This window comes from Phoxinus phoxinus (assembly GCF_949152265.1).
Source record: "Phoxinus phoxinus genome assembly, chromosome: 12".
Taxonomy (NCBI): Eukaryota; Metazoa; Chordata; class Actinopteri; order Cypriniformes; family Leuciscidae; genus Phoxinus; species Phoxinus phoxinus.
Window position 1 is genome coordinate 35,409,818 of NC_136887.1, and position 22,500 is coordinate 35,432,317.

General features: G+C 41.7%; 1 protein-coding gene across 1 annotated transcript in view; it reads left to right on the top strand.

Moving 5' to 3' along the window:
• The window catches only part of fat4 (FAT atypical cadherin 4), a gene marked incomplete at its 5' end in the record, with an annotated part of 100,002 nt that overhangs the window by 47,791 nt on the left and 29,711 nt on the right, over positions 1 to 22,500 (top strand). Inside the window, 4 exons of the mRNA XM_079631591.1 lie at positions 7,068 to 7,329; positions 7,989 to 8,339; positions 13,537 to 14,459; positions 16,672 to 16,846. Of these exons, the coding sequence (XP_079487717.1) occupies positions 7,068 to 7,329; positions 7,989 to 8,339; positions 13,537 to 14,459; positions 16,672 to 16,846 (1,711 nt within the window). The remainder of the gene's footprint in view (positions 1 to 7,067; positions 7,330 to 7,988; positions 8,340 to 13,536; positions 14,460 to 16,671; positions 16,847 to 22,500) is intronic.

Consider the following 22,500-nt stretch of genomic DNA (forward strand, 5'->3'; position numbering starts at 1 on the left):
ATTTTAGTGTCGTTATTATAATATTATAATTTTATAGTTAGTTAACATTTAGAATTATAAAAAAAATTCTATTAGTTCAAATTTAGTTTTTTTAAAAATATTAATATTTAAATTTAATGTATTATTTTAGTTTCTAGTTTTTATTTATTTCCAGTTAGTAATTTTAGTGTTTTTCGATTTTTTAAAGGTTATATCTATAATAGTTAATATCTAATATCTATATTTAATATTATTTAATCTTATTTTCCATTTTAATTTTAATTAAAATGTTATTATTGTGTTTTTTTATTATTATATATTATCTATCTCTCTCTCTCTCTCTCTCTCTCTCTCTCTCTCTCTCTCTCTCTCTCTCTCTATATATATATATATATATATATATATATATATAAAATATATATAGACCTATATTAAAATATGCCTGTATGGTTTTTATTTATTTTTAATTACATTTTAGTTTTAGTTATTTTAGTACTTCCAAGTTAAACTAAATGAAAATGAGACTAGCTGAAATAAAACAAGTGTATTTGTTTATATTTCATTTAATGTTTATAGTATTTCAAGCAACAAAAATGTATTTTAATGGCATTAGTTTGAGTGAACGATAATAACCCGAGTAATTTCCCGAAGAGCAAACGAGCACCGGGATCATTCCCCCGGAAGAGGCCCAGGTGGCTGATGGGAAAACCAGAGATCAGGAATCATATTCACTCGTTTTTTTTTTACTCTCCTTTCTGCTTTCTTCTTTCCAGCAGACTTATGAGAGAGAGAGAGAGAGAGAGACAGAGAGAGAGAGAGAGAGAGAGAGAGAGAGAGAGAGAGAGAGAGACAGAGAGAGAGAGAGAGAGAGAGTGAGAGTGAGACATGCTTTTCTTACTCAGTGTTTTGTCAAAAAAAAAAAAATCCAAATATCTAAAAATTCTTAAATTAAGAAGCATTTACTAGATGAATGAAATGCCATAAGATATTATGTCCTGTTTTCTGGGGGCGGGAAGTGAGTTTTTGCTTAAAAAAAGCATAATGATCTGCCAATGGGGTCATAAAAATAATCTTGTTTCCGTTTGAATCTTTTTAAGCATCAACTCTTTTAATTTTTTAACTAATCCCCCCGGAAAACAGCCAGGATATAATATCTTATGGCATTTCACTCATCTACTAAATGCATCTTAAGAATTTGTAGATATTTGGACTGGAAACACTGAGTAAGAGAATGTGTTTCTGCAGTGGGAAGTGAAGCTCCTCCCAGTAAAGGTTATTAACGTTGGAAACTCCAGCGGGCTCTCCGTGGTCTTCTGTTGTCCGCGAGGATCTGCTCTTTGATGTCGTGTAGCGTCTCTTCTTTAATGTGTCTGTCTGAACTCGTATTGTCTCGCGCTCGAATGGGGACGTCACGATCTGTCACCGGCGTTATTCATGTGCCACGCCGGCGCGGTGCGGGGGATCAGATGTTCAGCGCTGTGTGTCAGGGGATCTATTAGCGGAGTTTACTGAGGAACCGTAGATCCGTCCGGTTCAAAGCCACAACTGTGTCTCTCGCCCCGTCTCTCTCTCTCTCTCTCTCTCTCTCTCTCTGCTGTCAGCTGTGGACTAGGGAAACTCAACACCAGTGTGGAAATTAAATACTTTGCACTCTCACTAATTAATGCCACCGTAAACTGAAGTTCAGTGTGTGACGTGATGCACTATTACTTTTACTTTTACTACCGGTATATATGGAGGGCCGAATTACTCAAAATTAAATCATTACATAAATGTTGAAATATTTAAATAAATTATCAAATGCATAATCATTAATAAAACATGAAGATAGTGATAATTAAGCCTTCTTTTACTGTTATTTTTGTATTATATATCTAATATTATAGTTTTTATTAAAGTCCCCCTGTGGTGAAAATCCAGCTTTACTGATTTAACAAATAACTAAATGTTCTTAAGTCTTGTTTTAGAAAGAATATTTTACACTGGGTTCAGAAAAAGACTCTTGTTCTTTCCTTTGAATTAAGATTATTTTTGTGTTGTGTTGTGTTGTGTTGTGTTTACCTGTGTCAGCTGTGTCATGTGTTTACCTGTGTCCGCTGTGTTGTTGTGTTTACCTGTGTCAGCTGTGTTGTGTGTTTACCTGTGTCAGCTGTGTCATGTGTTTACCTGTGTCCGCTGTGTTGTTTACCTGTGTCAGCTGTGTCATGTGTTTACCTGTGTCCGCTGTGTTGTGTGTTTACCTGTGTCCGCTGTGTCGTGTGTTTACCTGTGTCAGCTGTGTTGTGTGTTTACCTGTGTCCGCTGTGTTGTGTGTTTACCTGTGTCCGCTGTGTTGTGTGTTTACCTGTGTCCGCTGTGTTGTGTGTTTACCTGTGTCAGCTGTGTTGTGTGTTTACCTGTGTCCGCTGTGTTGTGTGTTTACCTGTGTCCGCTGTGTTGTGTGTTTACCTGTGTCCGCTGTGTTGTTTACCTGTGTCAGCTGTGTTGTGTGTTTACCTGTGTCAGCTGTGTTGTGTGTTTACCTGTGTCCGCTGTGTCATGTGTTTACCTGTGTCCGCTGTGTTGTTTACCTGTGTCCGCTGTGTTGTGTGTTTACCTGTGTCCGCTGTGTTGTTTACCTGTGTCCGCTGTGTTGTGTGTTTACCTGTGTCCGCTGTGTTGTTTACCTGTGTCAGCTGTGTTGTGTGTTTACCTGTGTCAGCTGTGTTGTGTGTTTACCTGTGTCCGCTGTGTCATGTGTTTACCTGTGTCCGCTGTGTTGTTTACCTGTGTCCGCTGTGTTGTGTGTTTACCTGTGTCCGCTGTGTTGTTTACCTGTGTCCGCTGTGTTGTGTGTTTACCTGTGTCAGCTGTGTTGTGTGTTTACCTGTGTCCGCTGTGTTGTTTACCTGTGTCCGCTGTGTCATGTGTTTACCTGTGTCCGCTGTGTTGTTTACCTGTGTCCGCTGTGTTGTGTGTTTACCTGTGTCCGCTGTGTTGTGTGTTTACCTGTGCCAGCTGTGTTGTGTGTTTACCTGTGCCAGCTGTGTTGTGTGTTTACCTGTGTCAGCTGTGTCGTGTGTTTACCTGTGTCCGCTGTGTTGTGTGTTTACCTGTGCCAGCTGTGTTGTGTGTTTACCTGTGTCAGCTGTGTTGTGTGTTTACCTGTGCCAGCTGTGTTGTGTGTTTACCTGTGCCAGCTGTGTTGTGTGTTTACCTGTGTCAGCTGTGTTGTGTGTTTACCTGTGCCAGCTGTGTTGTGTTTACATGTGTCAGCTGTGTTGTGTGTTTACCTGTGTCCGCTGTGTTGTGTGTTTACCTGTGTCCGCTGTGTTGTGTGTTTACCTGTGTCCGCTGTGTTGTGTGTTTACCTGTGTCCGCTGTGTCATGTGTTTACCTGTGTCCGCTGTGTTGTGTGTTTACCTGTGTCAGCTGTGTTGTGTGTTTACCTGTGTCCGCTGTGTTGTGTGTTTACCTGTGTCAGCTGTGTTGTGTGTTTACCTGTGTCAGCTGTGTTGTGTGTTTACCTGTGTCCGCTGTGTCATGTGTTTACCTGTGTCCGCTGTGTTGTTTACCTGTGTCCGCTGTGTTGTGTGTTTACCTGTGTCCGCTGTGTTGTGTGTTTACCTGTGCCAGCTGTGTTGTGTGTTTACCTGTGCCAGCTGTGTTGTGTGTTTACCTGTGTCAGCTGTGTCGTGTGTTTACCTGTGTCCGCTGTGTTGTGTGTTTACCTGTGTCCGCTGTGTTGTGTGTTTACCTGTGTCCGCTGTGTTGTGTGTTTACCTGTGTCCGCTGTGTTGTGTGTTTACCTGTGTCCGCTGTGTCATGTGTTTACCTGTGTCCGCTGTGTTGTGTGTTTACCTGTGTCAGCTGTGTTGTGTGTTTACCTGTGTCAGCTGTGTTGTGTGTTTACCTGTGTTCGCTGTGTTGTGTGTTTACCTGTGTCCGCTGTGTTGTGTGTTTACCTGTGTCCGCTTTGTTGTGTGTTTACCTGTGTCCGCTGTGTTGTGTGTTTACCTGTGTCCGCTGTGTTGTTTACCTGTGTCAGCTGTGTTGTGTGTTTACCTGTGTCAGCTGTGTTGTGTGTTTACCTGTGTCCGCTGTGTTGTGTGTTTACCTGTGTCAGCTGTGTTGTGTGTTTACCTGTGTCAGCTGTGTTGTGTTTACCTGTGTCCGCTGTGTTGTTTACCTGTGTCCGCTGTGTTGTGTGTTTACCTGTGTCCGCTGTGTTGTGTGTTTACCTGTGTCCGCTGTGTTGTGTGTTTACCTGTGTCAGCTGTGTTGTGTGTTTACCTGTGTCCGCTGTGTTGTGTGTTTACCTGTGTCCGCTGTGTTGTTTACCTGTGTCCGCTGTGTTGTGTGTTTACCTGTGTCCGCTGTGTTGTGTGTTTACCTGTGTCCGCTGTGTTGTGTGTTTACCTGTGCCAGCTGTGTTGCGTGTTTACCTGTGCCAGCTGTGTTGTGTGTTTACCTGTGTCAGCTGTGTTGTGTGTTTACCTGTGTCCGCTGTGTTGTGTGTTTACCTGTGTCAGCTGTGTTGTGTGTTTACCTGTGCCAGCTGTGTTGTGTGTTTACCTGTGCCAGCTGTGTTGTTTGTTCACCTGTGTCCGCTGTGTTGTGTGTTTACCTGTGTCAGCTGTGTTGTGTGTTTACCTGTGTCCGCTGTGTTGTGTGTTTACCTGTGTCCGCTGTGTTGTGTGTTTACCTGTGTCAGCTGTGTTGTGTGTTTACCTGTGTCAGCTGTGTTGTGTGTTTACCTGTGCCAGCTGTGTTGTGTGTTTACCTGTGTCCGCTGTGTTGCTTGTTTACCTGTGTCCGCTGTGTTGTGTGTTTACCTGTGTCAGCTGTGTTGTGTGTTTACCTGTGTCAGCTGTGTTGTGTGTTTACCTGTGCCAGCTGTGTTGTGTGTTTACCTGTGCCAGCTGTGTTGCGTGTTTACCTGTGTCCGCTGTGTTGCGTGTTTACCTGTGTCCGCTGTGTTGGGTGTTTACCTGTGTCAGCTGTTTTGTGTGTTTACCTGTGCCAGCTGTGTTGCGTGTTTACCTGTGCAGCTGTGTTGTGTGTTTACCTGTGTCAGCTGTGTTGTGTGTTTACCTGTGTCCGCTGTGTTGTGTGTTTACCTGTGTCAGCTGTGTTGTGTGTTTACCTGTGTCCCCTGTGTTGTGTGTTTACCTGTGTCCGCTGTGTTGTGTGTTTACCTGTGTCCGCTGTGTTGTGTGTTTACCTGTGCCAGTTGTGTTGCGTGTTTACCTGTGCCAGCTGTGTTGTGTTTACATGTGTCAGCTGTGTTGCGTGTTTACCTGTGTCCGCTGTGTCGTGTGTTTACCTGTGTCAGCTGTGTTGTGTGTTTACCTGTGTCCGCTGTGTTGTGTGTTTACCTGTGTCAGCTGTGTTGTGTGTTTACCTGTGTCAGCTGTGTTGTGTGTTTACCTGTGCCAGCTGTGTTGTGTGTTTACCTGTGTCTGCTGTGTTGTGTGTTTACCTGTGTCAGCTGTGTTGTGTGTTTACCTGTGTCAGCTGTGTTGTGTGTTTACCTGTGTCAGCTGTGTTGTGTGTTTACCTGTGTCCGCTGTGTTGTGTGTTTACCTGTGCCAGCTGTGTTGTGTGTTTACCTGTGTCCGCTGTGTTGCGTGTTTACCTGTGTCCGCTGTGTTGTGTGTTTACCTGTGTCAGCTGTGTTGTGTGTTTACCTGTGTCCGCTGTGTTGCGTGTTTACCTGTGTCCGCTGTGTTGTGTGTTTACCTGTGTCAGCTGTGTTGTGTGTTTACCTGTGTCCGCTGTGTTGTGTGTTTACCTGTGTCAGCTGTGTTGCTTGTTTACATGTGTCAGCTGTGTTGTGTGTTTACCTGTGCCAGCTGTGTTGTGTGTTTACCTGTGTCAGCTGTGTTGTGTGTTTACCTGTGCCAGCTGTGTTGTGTGTTTACCTGTGTCCGCTGTGTTGCTTGTTTACCTGTGTCCGCTGTGTTGTGTGTTTACCTGTGTCAGCTGTGTTGTGTGTTTACCTGTGCCAGCTGTGTTGTGTGTTTACCTGTGTCCGCTGTGTTGCTTGTTTACCTGTGTCAGCTGTGTTGTGTGTTTACCTGTGCCAGCTGTGTTGTGTGTTTACCTGTGTCCGCTGTGTTGTGTGTTTACCTGTGTCAGCTGTGTTGTGTGTTTACCTGTGTCCGCTGTGTTGTGTGTTTACCTGTGTCAGCTGTGTTGCTTGTTTACATGTGTCAGCTGTGTTGTGTGTTTACCTGTGCCAGCTGTGTTGTGTGTTTACCTGTGTCAGCTGTGTTGTGTGTTTACCTGTGCCAGCTGTGTTGTGTTTACCTGTGTCCGCTGTGTTGCTTGTTTACCTGTGTCCGCTGTGTTGTGTGTTTACCTGTGTCAGCTGTGTTGTGTGTTTACCTGTGCCAGCTGTGTTGTGTGTTTACCTGTGTCCGCTGTGTTGCTTGTTTACCTGTGTCAGCTGTGTTGTGTGTTTACCTGTGCCAGCTGTGTTGTGTGTTTACCTGTGTCCGCTGTGTTGCTTGTTTACCTGTGTCCGCTGTGTTGTGTGTTTACCTGTGTCAGCTGTGTTGTGTGTTTACCTGTGCCAGCTGTGTTGTGTGTTTACCTGTGTCCGCTGTGTTGTGTGTTTACCTGTGTCAGCTGTGTTGTGTGTTTACCTGTGTCAGCTGTGTTGTGTGTTTACCTGTGTCAGCTGTGTTGTGTGTTTACCTGTGTCCGCTGTGTTGTGTTTTCCTGTGTCAGCTGTGTTGTGTGTTTACCTGTGTCCGCTGTGTTGTGTGTTTTCCTGTGTCAGCTGTGTTGTGTGTTTACCTGTGCCAGCTGTGTTGTGTGTTTACCTGTGTCAGCTGTGTTGTGTGTTTACCTGTGTCCGCTGTGTCGTGTGTTTACCTGTGCCAGCTGTGTTGTGTGTTTACCTGTGTCCGCTGTGTTGTGTAGGCAAGGTAACACGATGTAACCTTGCTCTCACTTGTGTCCCACTTTAATTGCTTGAATTTGAGGCTACTGGACCTGGAAAGTACTTGAAAGGTCCTTGATTGTGAAGTTAACCGAGGTGTGTGTGTGTGTGTGTGTGTGTGTGTGTGTGTGTGTGTGTGTGTGTGTGTGTGTGTGTGCAGGGAGCGAATGCTCTGGTGACCTACGCCATCATCAGCGGAGCGGACGACAGCTTCCGTATTGATCCCGAATCCGGCGATCTGACGGCCACCAGGCGTCTGGACCGAGAGCGCAGGTCAAAGTATTCTCTGCTGGTGCGAGCCGACGACGGCCTGCAGTCCTCTGATGTCCGGGTCAACATCACCGTCAGCGACCTCAACGACCACGCGCCCAAGTTCTCCCGCTCCGTGTACTCCTTCGACATCCCCGAGGACATGAATCCAGGTACAGCGGAACCAATCATATGTGACCCTGACCACTAAACCAGTCACATGGGTCAATTTTTGGAAAATGAGATGTATAAATCATCTGAAAGCTGAATAATAATCTCTCCACTGATGTGTGGTTTGTTAGGATAGGACAATATTTGGTCGAGACACAACTATTGTAAATCTGGAATCTGAGGAGCAAAAAAATGTAAACATTGAGAAAATCTCCTTTAAAGTTGTGCATTTATGTTCACGATTGTGCTGCATTCACTCACAAAAATACATGTTTTATATATTTACGGTAGGACATTTACTAAATATCTTCATGGAACATGATCTTAATATCCTCATGATTTTTGGCATAAAAGAAAAATGATAATTTTGACCCATACCATGTATAGTTGCTATTGCCACAGATATAGCCAGACAGAAACAAGATTATTTTTCTGACCGCATTGGCAGATCATTTTGCTTGTTTTAAGCAACAACTCACTTAATTTTGATTTATTTCCCCAGAAAACAAGACATAATATCTTGTGTCATTCCACTCGTCTAGTAAACGCATCTTGATTTAAGAATGTTTAGATATTTGGACTGGAAACCAGACAGAAATATTGAGTAAGTAAACATGTTTGGCGGTGCGGTCTCTTATGTGTGTCCTGTTGTGTTTTCGAGGTTCTATCGTGGCGGCGATTCTGGCCAGCGACTCAGACTCGGGTTCGAACGGCGAGATCACGTACTCGATCGAGGAGGACGACGAGGACGCCACCTTCCTCCTGAACCCAGTCACCGGCGTGTTCAACGTCACCCGCGCGCTGGACTACGAGTCTCAGCAGTTCTTCATCCTGACGGTCCAGGCTCGGGACGGGGGCGGCCTGTGCTCTTCTGTCCGGGTCTACTTCAACCTGCTGGACGTCAACGACAACCGGCCCGTCTTCAACAGCTCCATGTACAGCGCTTCGGTCCTGGAGAGTCTGAGTCCCGGGACGACAGTGCTCACCGTGAGCGCCAGAGACGCTGATGACGGTACGAGTTACACTAAATGCGTTTGGAGATCTGAAAACGTCCTGCGTCCGCTTGGTATCAGCGTGAGTGCGCTGACGTCTGCCTGAGCCGTGTGTATGCGTTGCATTCGCCAAAGTGCGCTAGTGCTCCTGAAGATATTGTGCGTTTATGGTTTTAAGGCGAGACACTACAGGTGAATAGGGTAACATTTTAAAATAATAGATATCACCATGAAACTTCCTCAGTTGATTACTTACACAAGTTCATAAAAAAAATTTATTACAAGGTTTTGAAATTTGTATGTTTAATTATGCTAACTAGGCATTATCTCATTAAATATGTGCAATATTGCATATATTTTCGGTAGATAGATCTGAACATATGATAATTAAGAAATTATTTTTTCATTTTGATTACAAACAAGATGAAGAAAGATGTTCAGAGGGATTTCAGGATATATGCTTTCATGACCAAGGAAATCTAAATATACTGTCCATAGCCTTAAAAAGTCGATTTTCGACATAATTTTTATATTAAAATGTCACATAAATCAGGCCAGGAATGATTTATTAACAAATGCCTCTGAACATATCTTCAGAATACTGCTAAGTGTGTAACTGGAGAGTTTGGTGTACATCGGCTGAGATGTTTATACTGGAGAATGACAAAAAACTCATTTTGAGAAAAAGGCATTTAAAGATTTGTAATGTAAAAATTCATACTTTTTTAGTGGAAACAACTATTTACTGACACAATATCTCATCAAATCATTAGCAACAACAATACAAACCACCTAAATCACATCAAAACTTATAAGCACAGCATTTATGGCCTTTAACTGAGCAGAAAAACAGTCAAAAACACACATCTGAGTGTCAGAGCGCGTCACGTGATGCTTCTGAACCAATCACGCTGTCAGAAATTGACATCAGCCAATGAGATTTCGCTTCTAGAGTTAAATGCCCATTGTACTTTCACGATTGGTTGCTGATTAAAAGGAAATGACCATATTTGGACCCGACAACATTGTACAGGAGAGAGAGAGCTTTCCAGCGGTGTGTGTGATTAAAGGAAGCAGAGAGAGATCGCGGAGCAGCGCGTTGATTTAGAACGCCAACTTTTGTTGAATTTCAGAGAAATCTACAGACGCAAATAGTAAAAATACTTTTTTTCACCACAAGTCTGAAAGAAGACATGTTATTGAAGACAAATAGCCCAAACTCTCAAAATTGACCAATAAAAAAACAAACAATGTTTTTGCCTGCCGTGTCTCGCCTTAATCAAACAAGACTTGAATGCAGGGATTCGCCAAGTTTTTTGCCAGCCGAACCCCTTTGAGCTAAAGTATTTACTTGAAGAACCCCTGATATGTTAAATACAATTTTACATTTAATTGTTTTATTTTTTTATTTAAAATTATTTATTTTATTTTATTATTTTATTTTATTTTCAACTCGCAAAACCCACTTTAGGAAACCCTACTCTACTGAACATAAAAATACATAATATATCACACACAAATATTAGATAAAATAATTTTGAATTATATTGTATTTATAAAATATTTGAATTTAAGGGAATAGAAATGTTAATTCTACAACACTAAATTACCTTTATTAATTCAATATCATATTTCAGAACAACCTGTTTTTGCCTTTTCATAACTAGTTTCAAATATGTTTCTGTATTGAATTAAACATACACTATTATTGATTATCTATAATCATAATTTTCTACATTTTGCCAGTTCTTAATGTTTTTCATTATTTTTACAAGAATTTGTTGACTACAAGAGTAAATTAACTTTATTCATTTAATTTCATATTGCAGTGTAAAAACAAATATTATGGCATAAAATACATTTCTGCATTGAATGCATTATTATAAACAATTATTTATAATCATAATTTTCTACATTTTGTGGATTTAAAAAAAAACAATATTCATGTGGTTTTCTACAATAGTAAATTATCTTTATTCATTTAATATCAGGTTTCACTTTTAGAATGTTGACAATATTAATATAGCATTTTTTTTTATGACGAATGTTAATATGTCTCACAAAATCTTGTCTGGGTCCAGTTGAATTGAATAGAGCTGATGTTCTGCACAGACAGCGAGGCCAGTTCTGGGTTATGATCCGCACGTGTTTCTGGCGGTTTCGTGAGATTGGTCTGGCGTATCCGCGAGTCTCGCGTCTCGCGTCTCGTGTCTCAGACTCTAATGTGGTTACGCTGACCTACATTAGTGCCTGTGGCTTTTCTTCCTCGTCCTGCTTTTCTGCCGCATGCCGTCCTCGTCGCACACGAGACCGAGACATCATTGTTAGCGCTCCCTGACCCCTGACCCGTGACCCCTGACCCCGGACAGCGTTTAGGTCGGGGTGTTTTGTAAACAGGCCCAGTGTGGGAAGGTGCCACGGTGTTCCACATGAGCTCCCGTCTGAACGGCATTACGGACGCTCAATTAGAGCTCATTTACTCTGAACTGAGCAGATTAGATCTGCAGATCCATATCACACACTCACTGCACTGTAGCATTATCAGCTTCAGCACGTCTGGACAATCACACACTCATTCTGAATGGAGGACGGCCAAACCTCCAAAATACACCAAAGATATTTCTTGTAGACACTCGGTCTGCGCTGTTTTCTAGTCGAGTCTCCTTCATTTATACAGCGCTATATATATATATTAACAATATACAGAGTTGCACAGCAGCTTTAGAGTGATAATAATTACAGTAACAGTGTTCAGGCTTTACAGCAGCTCGAGAATAAAGTTATTGTCCAGATAAAGTTAGTTTTGATTGACTCACTTCCGTCGCAAAGATCATTAGTTATTAACTTAGCGGCCGCTAACACGAAACACAACCCTTAAAGGGATAGTTCACTTTGAAATTAAATGTTGGTGTGTTTTATCTTACCTGAAGTGCAGTCAAGATGTCGGTGTCTTTGTCTCCGCAGTAGTTTCAATTTTGATATTTTTAGGTCAAACCGTTCTTGTCTGTCAGTCATATAATGCAGGTCTATAGGCACTGTCTCCAAAAGCATGCAGAGAAAAGTCCAAATTACACAATCCCCCATCGTAAGTGCACATTGATGGCCTAAGACATGAAACAAGCGGTTTGTGTGATAAAACCAACAGTATTTATATCGTTTTTATCTCTTTTACACAACCACGTCCATCTGATCTGTTTACACCGGATTTCTTCCCCGGAAACTAATCTAACCGCCTTCGATTGGACGTTGCATTTTTAAACTCAGCAGAAACGCGTGTGATTGGCTGTACGGCTCAACGTATGCCTTTGATTGGCCTGAACAATGAAGCGAGTCGTGTGTCAAGATAGAAGGCTTACAAATTGGGAATAAGTGAAAACTCAACACTCCCGGATGAGTTCGCTCGAGCTTAGGCCATCAATGTGCACTTACGATGGGGAATTGTGTAATGTGGACTTTTCTCTGCATGCTTTTGGAGACAGTGCCTATAGACCTGCATTATATGACTGACAGACAAGAACGGTTTGACCTAAAAATATCAAAATTGAAACTACTGCGGAGACAAAGACACCGACATCTTGATGCACTTCAGGTAAGATAAAACACACCAACATTTAATTTCAAAGTGAACTATCCCTTTAAGTGTGATTTTTCCCCTTGCCTAAGGGAATGATATGAGGGTGTTGCATATAATCCCTTAAAACTCGTTTGTGAAAAAAGTACTGACATAATCATAGTCATAATGAAAAGTCATAAACACAAGTAAATATGCAGGGACATTAATGCTTCAGCTTCTACTATTAACTTAGATAGAAACACGCTTAACTAATCAGTAAGTTTGAAATTTTGAAGTTGTCAAGCTTGAATGTAACCCGACACCCTTGTCTCATTTAGTATGTGCGGTTCTATGAATATGCAGATGAGCCCCGCCTCTACTCACTCACTCAGCTCAGAGATCCCTTTAATGTGCTCCGGTCACAACAACAGTGTCTGGAGGCTCGAGAACACAAACCGTTGAATAATCCTGAATAATATATGTGCTTTACATGTTCAGATAAGAAGCTGCTGCAGATTATTTTGTGCTGTATTGTTGTCCACACACTATCATGTGCTCCACAGTTAGTGCTCATGTGACTCTTCTTTCTAATACAGTTCAATGTTAGCATGTTGCTGAATTCACAACACTGTTCTCAAATGTAAGGAATCCCAAACATTTTGTCAGTCAAACTATTTTCTTTAAAGTGTAGTCAATAATTGTATCCCTTATAACTCATCTTTCATCATCAAAAATTTTTTTTTGACATATTTAAAGTTTTTCCCTTGAAAAAAATGTCTTCATGCATTAAAATATCTTGAATGTAACCCGACACCCTCGCCTCATTTAGTATGCGTGGTTCTATGAATATGCAAATGAGCCCCGAACGAATTGAACGAGATCATCTTCAGGCATTGCCGACAAAAAGTTATAGAATTCAAGTTGATTTGTCAAAACGTTCTCGAATAACGCGCAAACGAATTCGACGAATGGCACGCCAAAATGAACGTGAGGCTATATCTCAGCAACGCGGTAGCGTATTCTGGCCAAACTTGGTGTGTGTTATGACAACCATGACCTGAGGCAACCTGGATAGTTTCGGCACAGTGCCAACTAGTGGTCAGGAGATATGAAAAATTAACATTTGTTCTTGTAACATAGAAATTGCTCTTTTGTCTTATAACAAAACCTGGCTCTTTAGATTCGGTGCAGCATGCCGAGTCGAACGATACTCGATTTTCCCATATCGGCCATTTTGAATTTTGTCGTAAAATGCTATATTTTATGAGCGCATTGCCGTATCGTTACGAAACTCTGTGTGTGTGTCTTCGGCACCATGCCCTGAAGGTAAACAAAAAGTTTAGATTATTCCAAAAATGCAAATTACTTTTGATTGTGTTAGCCTATTGTAATGAATTCCTTGGGTCATGCCGAGAACATTGATACCAATTATGCCGAACTTCCGATTCACCATTTTGATTTTCTTCCAAAAACAAATTTTTCGAGCTCATCTTAAATTGTTGGTCTGATTTTTACCTAAACCGAAGCGTATCATGTTCAGACCATACCGACGAAAAGTAAAGGATTTTGTGTTGATAGACGAAACATTGTTTATGTTTTCCACAACAGTAAGTTACAGCAGAGGTATAACCCATTATTAATTTCATTTGTGTGGTGTTTTTCAGGGCCGAATGCGGAGCTGCGTTACACGATTGCGTCAGGTGATCCGCAGTCCCAGTTCACCATTACCGACACGGGCGTCCTACAAACCAAGAAAGTCTTGGACCGCGAGACTCAGTCTTTCTACAATCTGGTCATCACCGTTAACGACTTGGCTCCGCCTCCCATGACCCGCTTCACCAGCACCGCCCAGGTGTCAATCATTCTGCTGGACGTCAACGACTGCCCGCCCACCTTCACTTCGCAGACGACGGCGTACATCCAGGAGAACACGCCGGTGGATACGGTGGTGTTTTCGGCGCTGGCCACCGACGCCGACAGCGGCCCGAATAGCTACGTGGAATATTCCCTCAAAGGGCCGTTCGGAAACAAGTTTAGCATCGGGAACATCGATGGCGGCGTGATTTTGGTTGGCGAACTGGATCGCGAAGAAATGGCGAATTACTCTTTGATAATCATGGCCACCGATAAAGGTGATCCGCCGCTTTCGTCAACGATGGAGGTCACTATGATGGTTCTGGACGTGAACGACAACACGCCGAGCTTCTCCCAGAACATCTACGACATCGAGATCGAGGAGAACACGCTCACCGGAACCGACGTCCTGCGCGTATTCGCCAGCGACGCGGACGAGGGAACGAACGGGCAGATTCGCTTTTCAATCGCCGGCGGGAACGTGAACTCCGATTTCCGGATCGACTCGGTGACGGGAGTTATTTCGGTGGCGAAGCTCCTGGATCGGGAGACGCGATCTTCGTATTCTCTGGCCGTTCAGGCTTCGGATCGCGGGAGCAGCTCGCGCGTGGATCGCGCCACCGTTAACATCGTGCTTTTGGATGTGAACGACCGCTCGCCTGTGTTCGAGCTCTCGCCGTACACCGTCAGCGTGCAGGAGAACTTAGGAAACCTGCCCAAGAACATCTTACAGGCAAGTACACCGCATTCATGCAGCTTTCGAATCGTGAGATCAGCGACTCACAGGAACCTCTTCATCGCAGCCCGCCAAAATAAAAGTTCGGTTTAACTTGAAGAAATTATGACAGAAATATATTACTATTGTACAGTTCAATGTACCACTCACAGTAATAAGAACAATAACAATTAATAATAATAATCAAATTATTAAAACTATATTTTAAGGAATATCACAAACTGAAAAATTCTGTTTGTTTTGGCAAAAATATAAGGATTAATTTAAAGATGAATGTTTCATTAATGTTTTTACCTCTGTTTGTGATAATACATTTGTATTAAATATTAAATCCAGAAAAATTTAAACAGACACCCCACAATTTAATAAAACATTTCTTTGGGCCCTATTATTGAAAAAAAAAAAAAAAAAATACAATTTTATGAATTTAGTTGATTAGACGTGCTTTTTGTTTATTAAAACTAAATTACACCATTAAAAAGGAATCCAGAAAGAATTTGGGGGAAAAAAATTATGGATTTTTCATAGGGCCCTAAAATGTAATTTTTGCTAAATGTTTAAAACATTTTTGTTTAACTGTGTAAGTCTCATGATTTCAATTAATTAACTTTTTTTGATTAATAAAATGTAATTTAACCATTTAAATGGAATCCAGAAATATTTAGATGGGGAAAAAACTTAATTTGGAAAAATATAAAACAGATTTCATAGGGCCTTCATGTGCTTATTGGTATTAACATAAATATGTTTCCTAGTCAGAAATTGGACATGAAGTCATATTTACAACTGGGAAACTCAGAGATAATTGTTAGTTTTTCTTTTATGCCAAAAATCATGAGGATATTAAGATCATGTTCCATGAAGATATTTAGTAAATGTCCTACCGTAAATATATAAAACATGTATTTTTGTGAGTGAATGCCGCACAATCGTGAACATAAATGCACAACTTTAAAGGAGATTTTCTCAATGTTTACATTTTTTTGCTCCTCAGATTCCAGATTTTCAATAGTTGTGTCTCGACCAAATATTGTCCTATCCTAACACACCACACATCAATGGAGAGATTATTTATTCAGCTTTCAGATGATCTATACATCTCAATTTAAAGAAATTGACCCATGTGACTGGTGTTGTGGTCCAGGGTCACATCCATTTGATGCATATTGCATGTATTTTACACAGTGAATGCAGCATTTGTCAATGAATGGGACATTACATTTGAATTAATATGGATATTGACTAAATATCTTCAATACATTTAGGCTTTAATACAATAGGCTAGAATGCACCTAATTTCGACTTGAAAGTGATGATTTTAAAAGTGGGATTAGCATGTAAAGGCAGCATTAGTTCCTCTCTTTAGAGCGGGCGGCTTTGGTTCTACATCATTTATGAATTTGCTTTGCCGTGCAGAAATGCGAGAGCAAACTTCCTACACAAACCACGCTCCTACTTGGAGCTGTGACTGGAAGTGTTTGACGTCGCTGGAATGATAAATGCAGGGAGTGGATTGGGCGTCCCGCTGTACGGTCACGGGTGTAACTGCAGAACGCTTTACACTTCGGATAAATGACATAATGAATCCAAACAAAGCTCACCTGAGAGGGGAAATGAGCTGGAGTCAGGTGTGCCAGCGCTTCAGACTCTCACGCTAAACCTCGGAAGAGTGGAAACCAGCCCGTGTGAACGTGTCTGCTTCTATATAACAAGAGAAATTGCTAAAGAAAAAACTGTAATCTTCCATCTATGTCTTTAAGATCCACTGCAAACGCTCATTCAGAGTGTGTTTGTTATGCTTAACAGTAACTGGTGTTTTTATTGATCATTCTGGATCTGTACAATATTTGAAATCATGTTTTTGTGCTCCATTCATCCGATTATAAAAATATATATCCTAAAACTCAATCTTTGATCACCAAAATGACATATTTAAACGTTTTTTCATTGAAAAAAATTCTTCCTGCCTTAAAATATCTTGACTGTAACTCCACACCCTTACCTCATTTAGTATGTGCGGTTCTATGAATATGTAAATGAGCCCCGCCTCCACTCACTCACTCACTCACTCAGAGATCCACTGGGTGACGATCACACGTTGATCTGATTGGTTACAAGGTAGCGATTTCAAACCGTTTCATGTTGTGTATTTGTGCAGGTCTTGAACAGTGTTAACTCTCGGTGTGTGTGTGTGTGTGTGTGTCGGCAGGTTATGGCCCGGGACGATGACCTGGGCGCTAACGGTCAGATCATCTACACACTCTCCAGCGGGAATGAAGCCGGATCCTTCAGCCTCTCGTCCGCCGGTCAGCTGACCCTGATCCGAACACTGGACCGGGAAACTCAGGACAGATTCACGCTGGTCGTCACGGCTCACGACGCCGGTAAGAGACCCGCCCCCTTTAGTTACTGTTGCCATGTCCGACTAGCCACGCCTCCCTCACGACACACCATGTGAATTAAGATTATTTTTAACTCCATTGGTTCTTGCTTTAAGCCCAAACTCACTTCATTATGATCATTCTAGGAAAACAAGACTTAACTAATTACCTTCTCGAGTAAGGTTTTTGTGTGTGCGTGCGTGCGTGCATACGTGCGTGCGTGCGTGCGTGTGTGTGCGTGTGTGTGTGTGTGTGGGGGTGTGATGGGTAGGTTTAGGGGTAGGTGTAGGGTTTGTGTGTGTGTGTGTGTGTGTGTGTGATGGGTAGGTTTAAGGGTTATGTTTGTGTTTGTTTGTGTGTGTGTGCGTGTGTGTGTATGTGTGAGTGAGTGATGGGTAGGTTTAGGGGTAGGGTTTGTGTGCTTGCGTGCGTGCGTGCGTGCGTGCGTGCGTGCGTGCGTGCGTGTGTGCGTGTGTGTGTGATATGGGTAGGTTTAGGGGTCAGGGTTATTGTAAGAGGAAATAATACACAGTTTGTACAGTATAAAAACCATTACGTCTATGGAATGCCCCATTTAGATAGCTAATTAAACGTGCGTGTGTGTGTGTGTGCGTGCGTGCGTGTGTGTGTGTGTGTGTGTGTGTGTGCGTGTGTGTGTGTGTGTGCGTGCGTGCGTGTGTGTGTGTGTGTGTGTGCGTGCGTGCGTGTGTGTGTGTGTTCTCTGGTCTTTGGTTAACCCGTCTCAGCCGACCGGCCCCTCCTTCACTCCTCAGGGTCACATGACCCGCTGTAACGGCCGTGATTCGCTCCCGGCGTCACGAGAGCTTCAGACAGTAAAGAGAGTCTGGATCTGCCAAGCGTCGGAAACGGTCGTCGAGCGCAGAGAGAAACTCAAACTGTGACGGATGTTTTGGCCCGGACACAATCTGCAGACGGTTCCTACATTTTCTACACTGATGTGGGCCGTAAATCTGCACAGTTTGTGCACTGGGTCCAAACGTGATCACATGTGTCCAATAGTTCTGCACTATTACAGACCCGTTCCCCGTTTAAAACCATCTAAGATCCCCTCTAAAACCAGTGCAGTCTTCCTACCGCAAGATCTCATTCATTGCAGTTATTAGTGAATGTTCAAAAGTAAATCCTGCTGGAATTTCTTCAGTGCGTATGTTTATCACAAACAAGCGTGATTAATGCTGCACATGTGTATCCGTGTGTGTCTCTGTTTGCGCTGCTTTCTGCCAAACTCCTCCGGCGCTCTGAGATCGGCTGCAGAACACACTCCCCGATGCTGCAGAGAAGAGCCCATTGTGTCCGGACTGTGAAATATGGGGAGCGTCTGAAGCGCTCCGACTGAGCTTTCCTGGACCATCTCAATGATTTTCCCATTCCTGGGTTTCCAGTGGATTTGTGATTCAGATCCGAGGCGAAGCCCATTGACACGTTCACCAGACGGCCGGCTCAGGGACACATTATTCCTCATATTCTGATGTTCCTCATGTACTTTTCATGATCGGTTTTCTATGGAAGCCCATTTACGCCACATAAGAGAAAAAAACTTGCTCTGGTGAATCAAAATTATGACACAATAAGTCAAAATTATTACAGAAGTCATAATTATGAGATGAAAAGCCGAAATTCTGACTTTAAAAGTAATAATGAGATAAAAAGATTATGACACACTAAGTTATAATTATGAGATCTCGAGAAGTCAACATTTATTTTAAAAGTCGAAATTATGGCATACTAAGTCAAATTATGAATTAAGACATAATTATGAGATAAAAAGTCGAAACTTGTGTCAATTTTATCTCAGTTAAAATGATGAATTGAGACATAATAAAGTCGAAACTTGTGTCAGTTTTGATGTCGTATTTGGCTTTTTAATCTCGTAGATTTGATTTAATGTCATCATTTCGATTGTTATAATTTCAATTTAGTGTCATAATTTTGACTTTTAAAGTCATAATTTTGATTGCCATAATTTTACATTTTAAAATCATAATTTCAAATTTGTATGTGATAATTTTGACGTTTTAAATCATAATCTCGTAGATTAGATTTAATGTCATAATTTTGATTTCGATTGTCATTATTTTACTTTTTAAGTCATAATTTCTATTTAGGCATGTTATAATTTGACTTCTATGTCATCATTTTGAATGAATCATAATTTCGGCTTCATATCTCATACTTTCTGTCACGATCACGTCATGTTTAGTTTCATTATCTTGTTCTGTTTAGTTTCTAGCGCTGCATCTGATATCGTATATACTTCCCTGTATAGTAGGATAACCAGTGGCCGCGTTTCCATTACAGATTTGCGCAAAACTTTTGCGATTTTTTCTCTCTAAATATCGATACAAAACTATTGTGAAATGACGCCGTTTCCATTAACCGATGTTATGTGACTATGTGAGGTCGTGATTGTGGCGTTTCTTTGAGGTTTATAATCCAGTATTCCTGTAATTCTTTTGTCTTTTATGAATTTAATAAACAACTCTGTCCGTATTCTGTCCGGACACACTGCGTCCTCTAAGTCCGGTGGCTGTAAATGCATAAAAACGGTTTCCATTGCAGTTTTGCGAAATATTTCTTTTTCGAATTGCCTGGAAAACCTCTGCATGCCGAGCCGTAAAAACTTTTTTTGCGATAAATGGGAGTTTTTGCGAAATTGACGTGTTTCCATTGAGCGTATTCAATTCGCAATTTCAATTTGAGCAATTTGAAGGGTAATGGAAGGGTAATCTTTTCCTGAGTTGTGGCTGGTTGCCATGGTTTCTGATTAGTTGCACACCTGTTCCCTGTTTCTGTGACTGCTTCTTCTGTGTAAGTCCTCAGATAAGGGTGGTCGTATATTGATTATTTTAATGGTTGTTTCTGCAAACGATGTATAGTATAATGTGGCTTCCAGTGGTCATGACAGGAATCAAATGATTATAAATAACAGGATTAGTAAGTGTTTTGATCTTGTTAGAGGATCATGCCTGTATTTCTGTGAGTTTTAGTGTTTATTGTGTTACTGGTGTTAGTCTTTATATTGTTTCAAAGCAGCTTCACAGTAATAAACCGGAAAATAACAGATGCAAACGTCATCAAATATGAGTCAGTGCTGTAAAGCAGCTTTAAAACACATTATTGAGTTGAAGTTGTGTCAGTGTGTTTCTGTACCAGTGTATCGATCCTGAACTAAACTCACATTCCTTCAGCTTTACTGAATTTTCCGGCTCTACAGTCTCGACCTTTAACCTCGGGCTTTTCTTTGTCCCTAGAAATCTCCCCAATATCTTTCCATATGATCTCTCTCTCTCTCTCTCTGAAGGAAAGCTGGCAGCGCACCGGAGAGATCTTGGCAGGCCAGAGTCATTATTTGGAAATGTGTGTTTTTCTGCGGAGTGTGGCGAAGAGGCCAGCAGTTAAAAGGTGCTTTACGAGAGAGAGAGAGAGAGAGAGAGAGAGAGAGAGAGAGAGAGAGAGAGAGAGAGAGAGAGAGAGAGAGAGAGAGAGAGTCGAGGGCTTATTCTGCACGCCGAGGAAAGATGTTGGCAGAGTTTATGAGGAAAAACATGGATTGCTTGGCAGATAACAGAGCGCGCGAGAGAGAGAGAGAGAGAGAGAGAGAGAGAGAGACGAGAGAGAGAGAGAGAGAGAGAGAGAGAGAGAGAGAGAGAGAGAGAGAGAGAGAGAGAGAGAGAGAGAGAGAGAGAGAGTCGAGGGCTTATTCTGCACGCCGAGGAAAGATGTTGGCAGAGTTTATGAGGAAAAACATGGATTGCTTGGCAGATAACAGAGCGAGAGAGAGAGAGAGAGAGAGAGAGAGAGAGAGAGAGAGTCCATATAAAGAAGTCACACAAGATCTCTTTAATGTCTCACTTGTTTCTCTGAGATGAGAGTGTGCGCTCCTCATTTGTAGACTCTGTTTAATCTCCTGAGTTATTGCAGTCTCATACACTTCTCTTAGTTTTAGATTGAACGTAAAATCAAGCGTAGCGTCAGTTCTGGCAGTTCTGGTTCCATTATAGTCCAGCTCTCACCAGTGACTCTCAGCTGATCCTCTACCTGTAGGAACACGACACCTGTCACTGCATTCATATATAATCTCCTTCAGTATTATCAGCGGCGATCACGTTTCTCAGGAGCGGATGACCTCCTCCCTCCCCAGCTCCACTCGTCAGTCAGGGTGATATTCGGATCCCTTTAAATCAGAATAAATTCTCGAATTATGTTGTACTTTAAAATCTTGAAATAATGATCTGCATACATTCATGTTGGTTGTGTTGTGTTCACCCTGAGGAGGGTTATTGCTGCTCTCGCCCAGAACAGAACCGGACCGCCAGTCCTAACTGTGTGCTAACTGTCAATCATATTTGCCGACAGTGGTCCCGACAGAACTGATGTTTCACTGAGATTAACACCAATCTGCAATCTGGTGTTCTTCCTCAGTGTTTCTGTCCCGGTTTCCAGCACTAATATCTAAACATTCTTAAATCAAGACACGTTTACTGGAGAGGAAACATAACTGAAGATATTAAGTCTTGTTTTATGAAAAATGTATCAAAATGTTTGTTTAAAACAAGAACAAATCTCTGCCAGTGGCGTCAGAAAAATCATCTTCATTTTAAGGGAAAACAAGATTATTTTCTAACTCTACTGGCAGAGATTTGTTCTTGTTTTAAACACAAACTCACTTCATTTTCATAAATTTTTCATTAAACAAGACTTAATATCTTCGGTTATTCTGCTTCTCCAGTAAAAGCTCAACTCAGGATTTTGTTTTTATGTCTTGTGTTCTTCTATTCATGACACATTTTCTTAAATCTGTTTTATATCGGTTAATGGAATTGTATCATTCTTCAAAAATTATGGAATGTTACTTTTGAATGTAATATGAAACATTTAAAAAAACGTTAGATGAACATCCGGCAAAAACGTTTTGGGGGGAAAAGTGTTAACCAACGTTTTAATCGTTTAAAACCGGATTCTGTGCCAGAAAGAAACAGAAAAGCCCAGAGTGTGTGTGTGTGTGTGTCTCTCTCTCTCTCTGTGTGTGTGTGTGTGTGTGTGTGTGTGTGTGTGTGTGTGTGTGTGTGTGTGTGTGTGTGTGTGTGTGTGTGTGTGTGTGTGTGTGTGTGTTCTATAGGCTCATTCTAAGGGATTTGTGGCTCTTTAATAAATGTGACCAAACAGTGTGTGTGTGTGTGTGTGTGTGTGTGTGTGTGTGTGTGTGTGTGTGTGTGTGTGTGTGTGTGTGTGTGTGTGTGTGTGTGTGTGTGTGTGTGTGTGTGTGTGTGTGTGTGTGTGAATGATGTTGAACACTCTTTTATTCCCGAAGCTTCTCTTCCTCCGGCTCTCGTTCTCACGTTCAGTCTCTCGGACCGCAGAAAACACACATTTAAACCTGAACATGAATGTGTGGTGTTCTTCAGTTCCAGCACACAATACACCGCGGCCTCAGAGCGTATCTGGATACTTTAATTACCTTCCATCCATACGCTATGCCCAGAAATAACAATTTTAGGTATTTATGCTATGACTTTTACCAGTGTGTGTTTTTTAGCTGATAGTGTTTAATGAACTTTACTTTAAGGACGAATGTCTGGGTTTCGTCTCGTTTTGAATTTTGCGTTAAAATATGACAGAAATGTTCTTGACAGTTT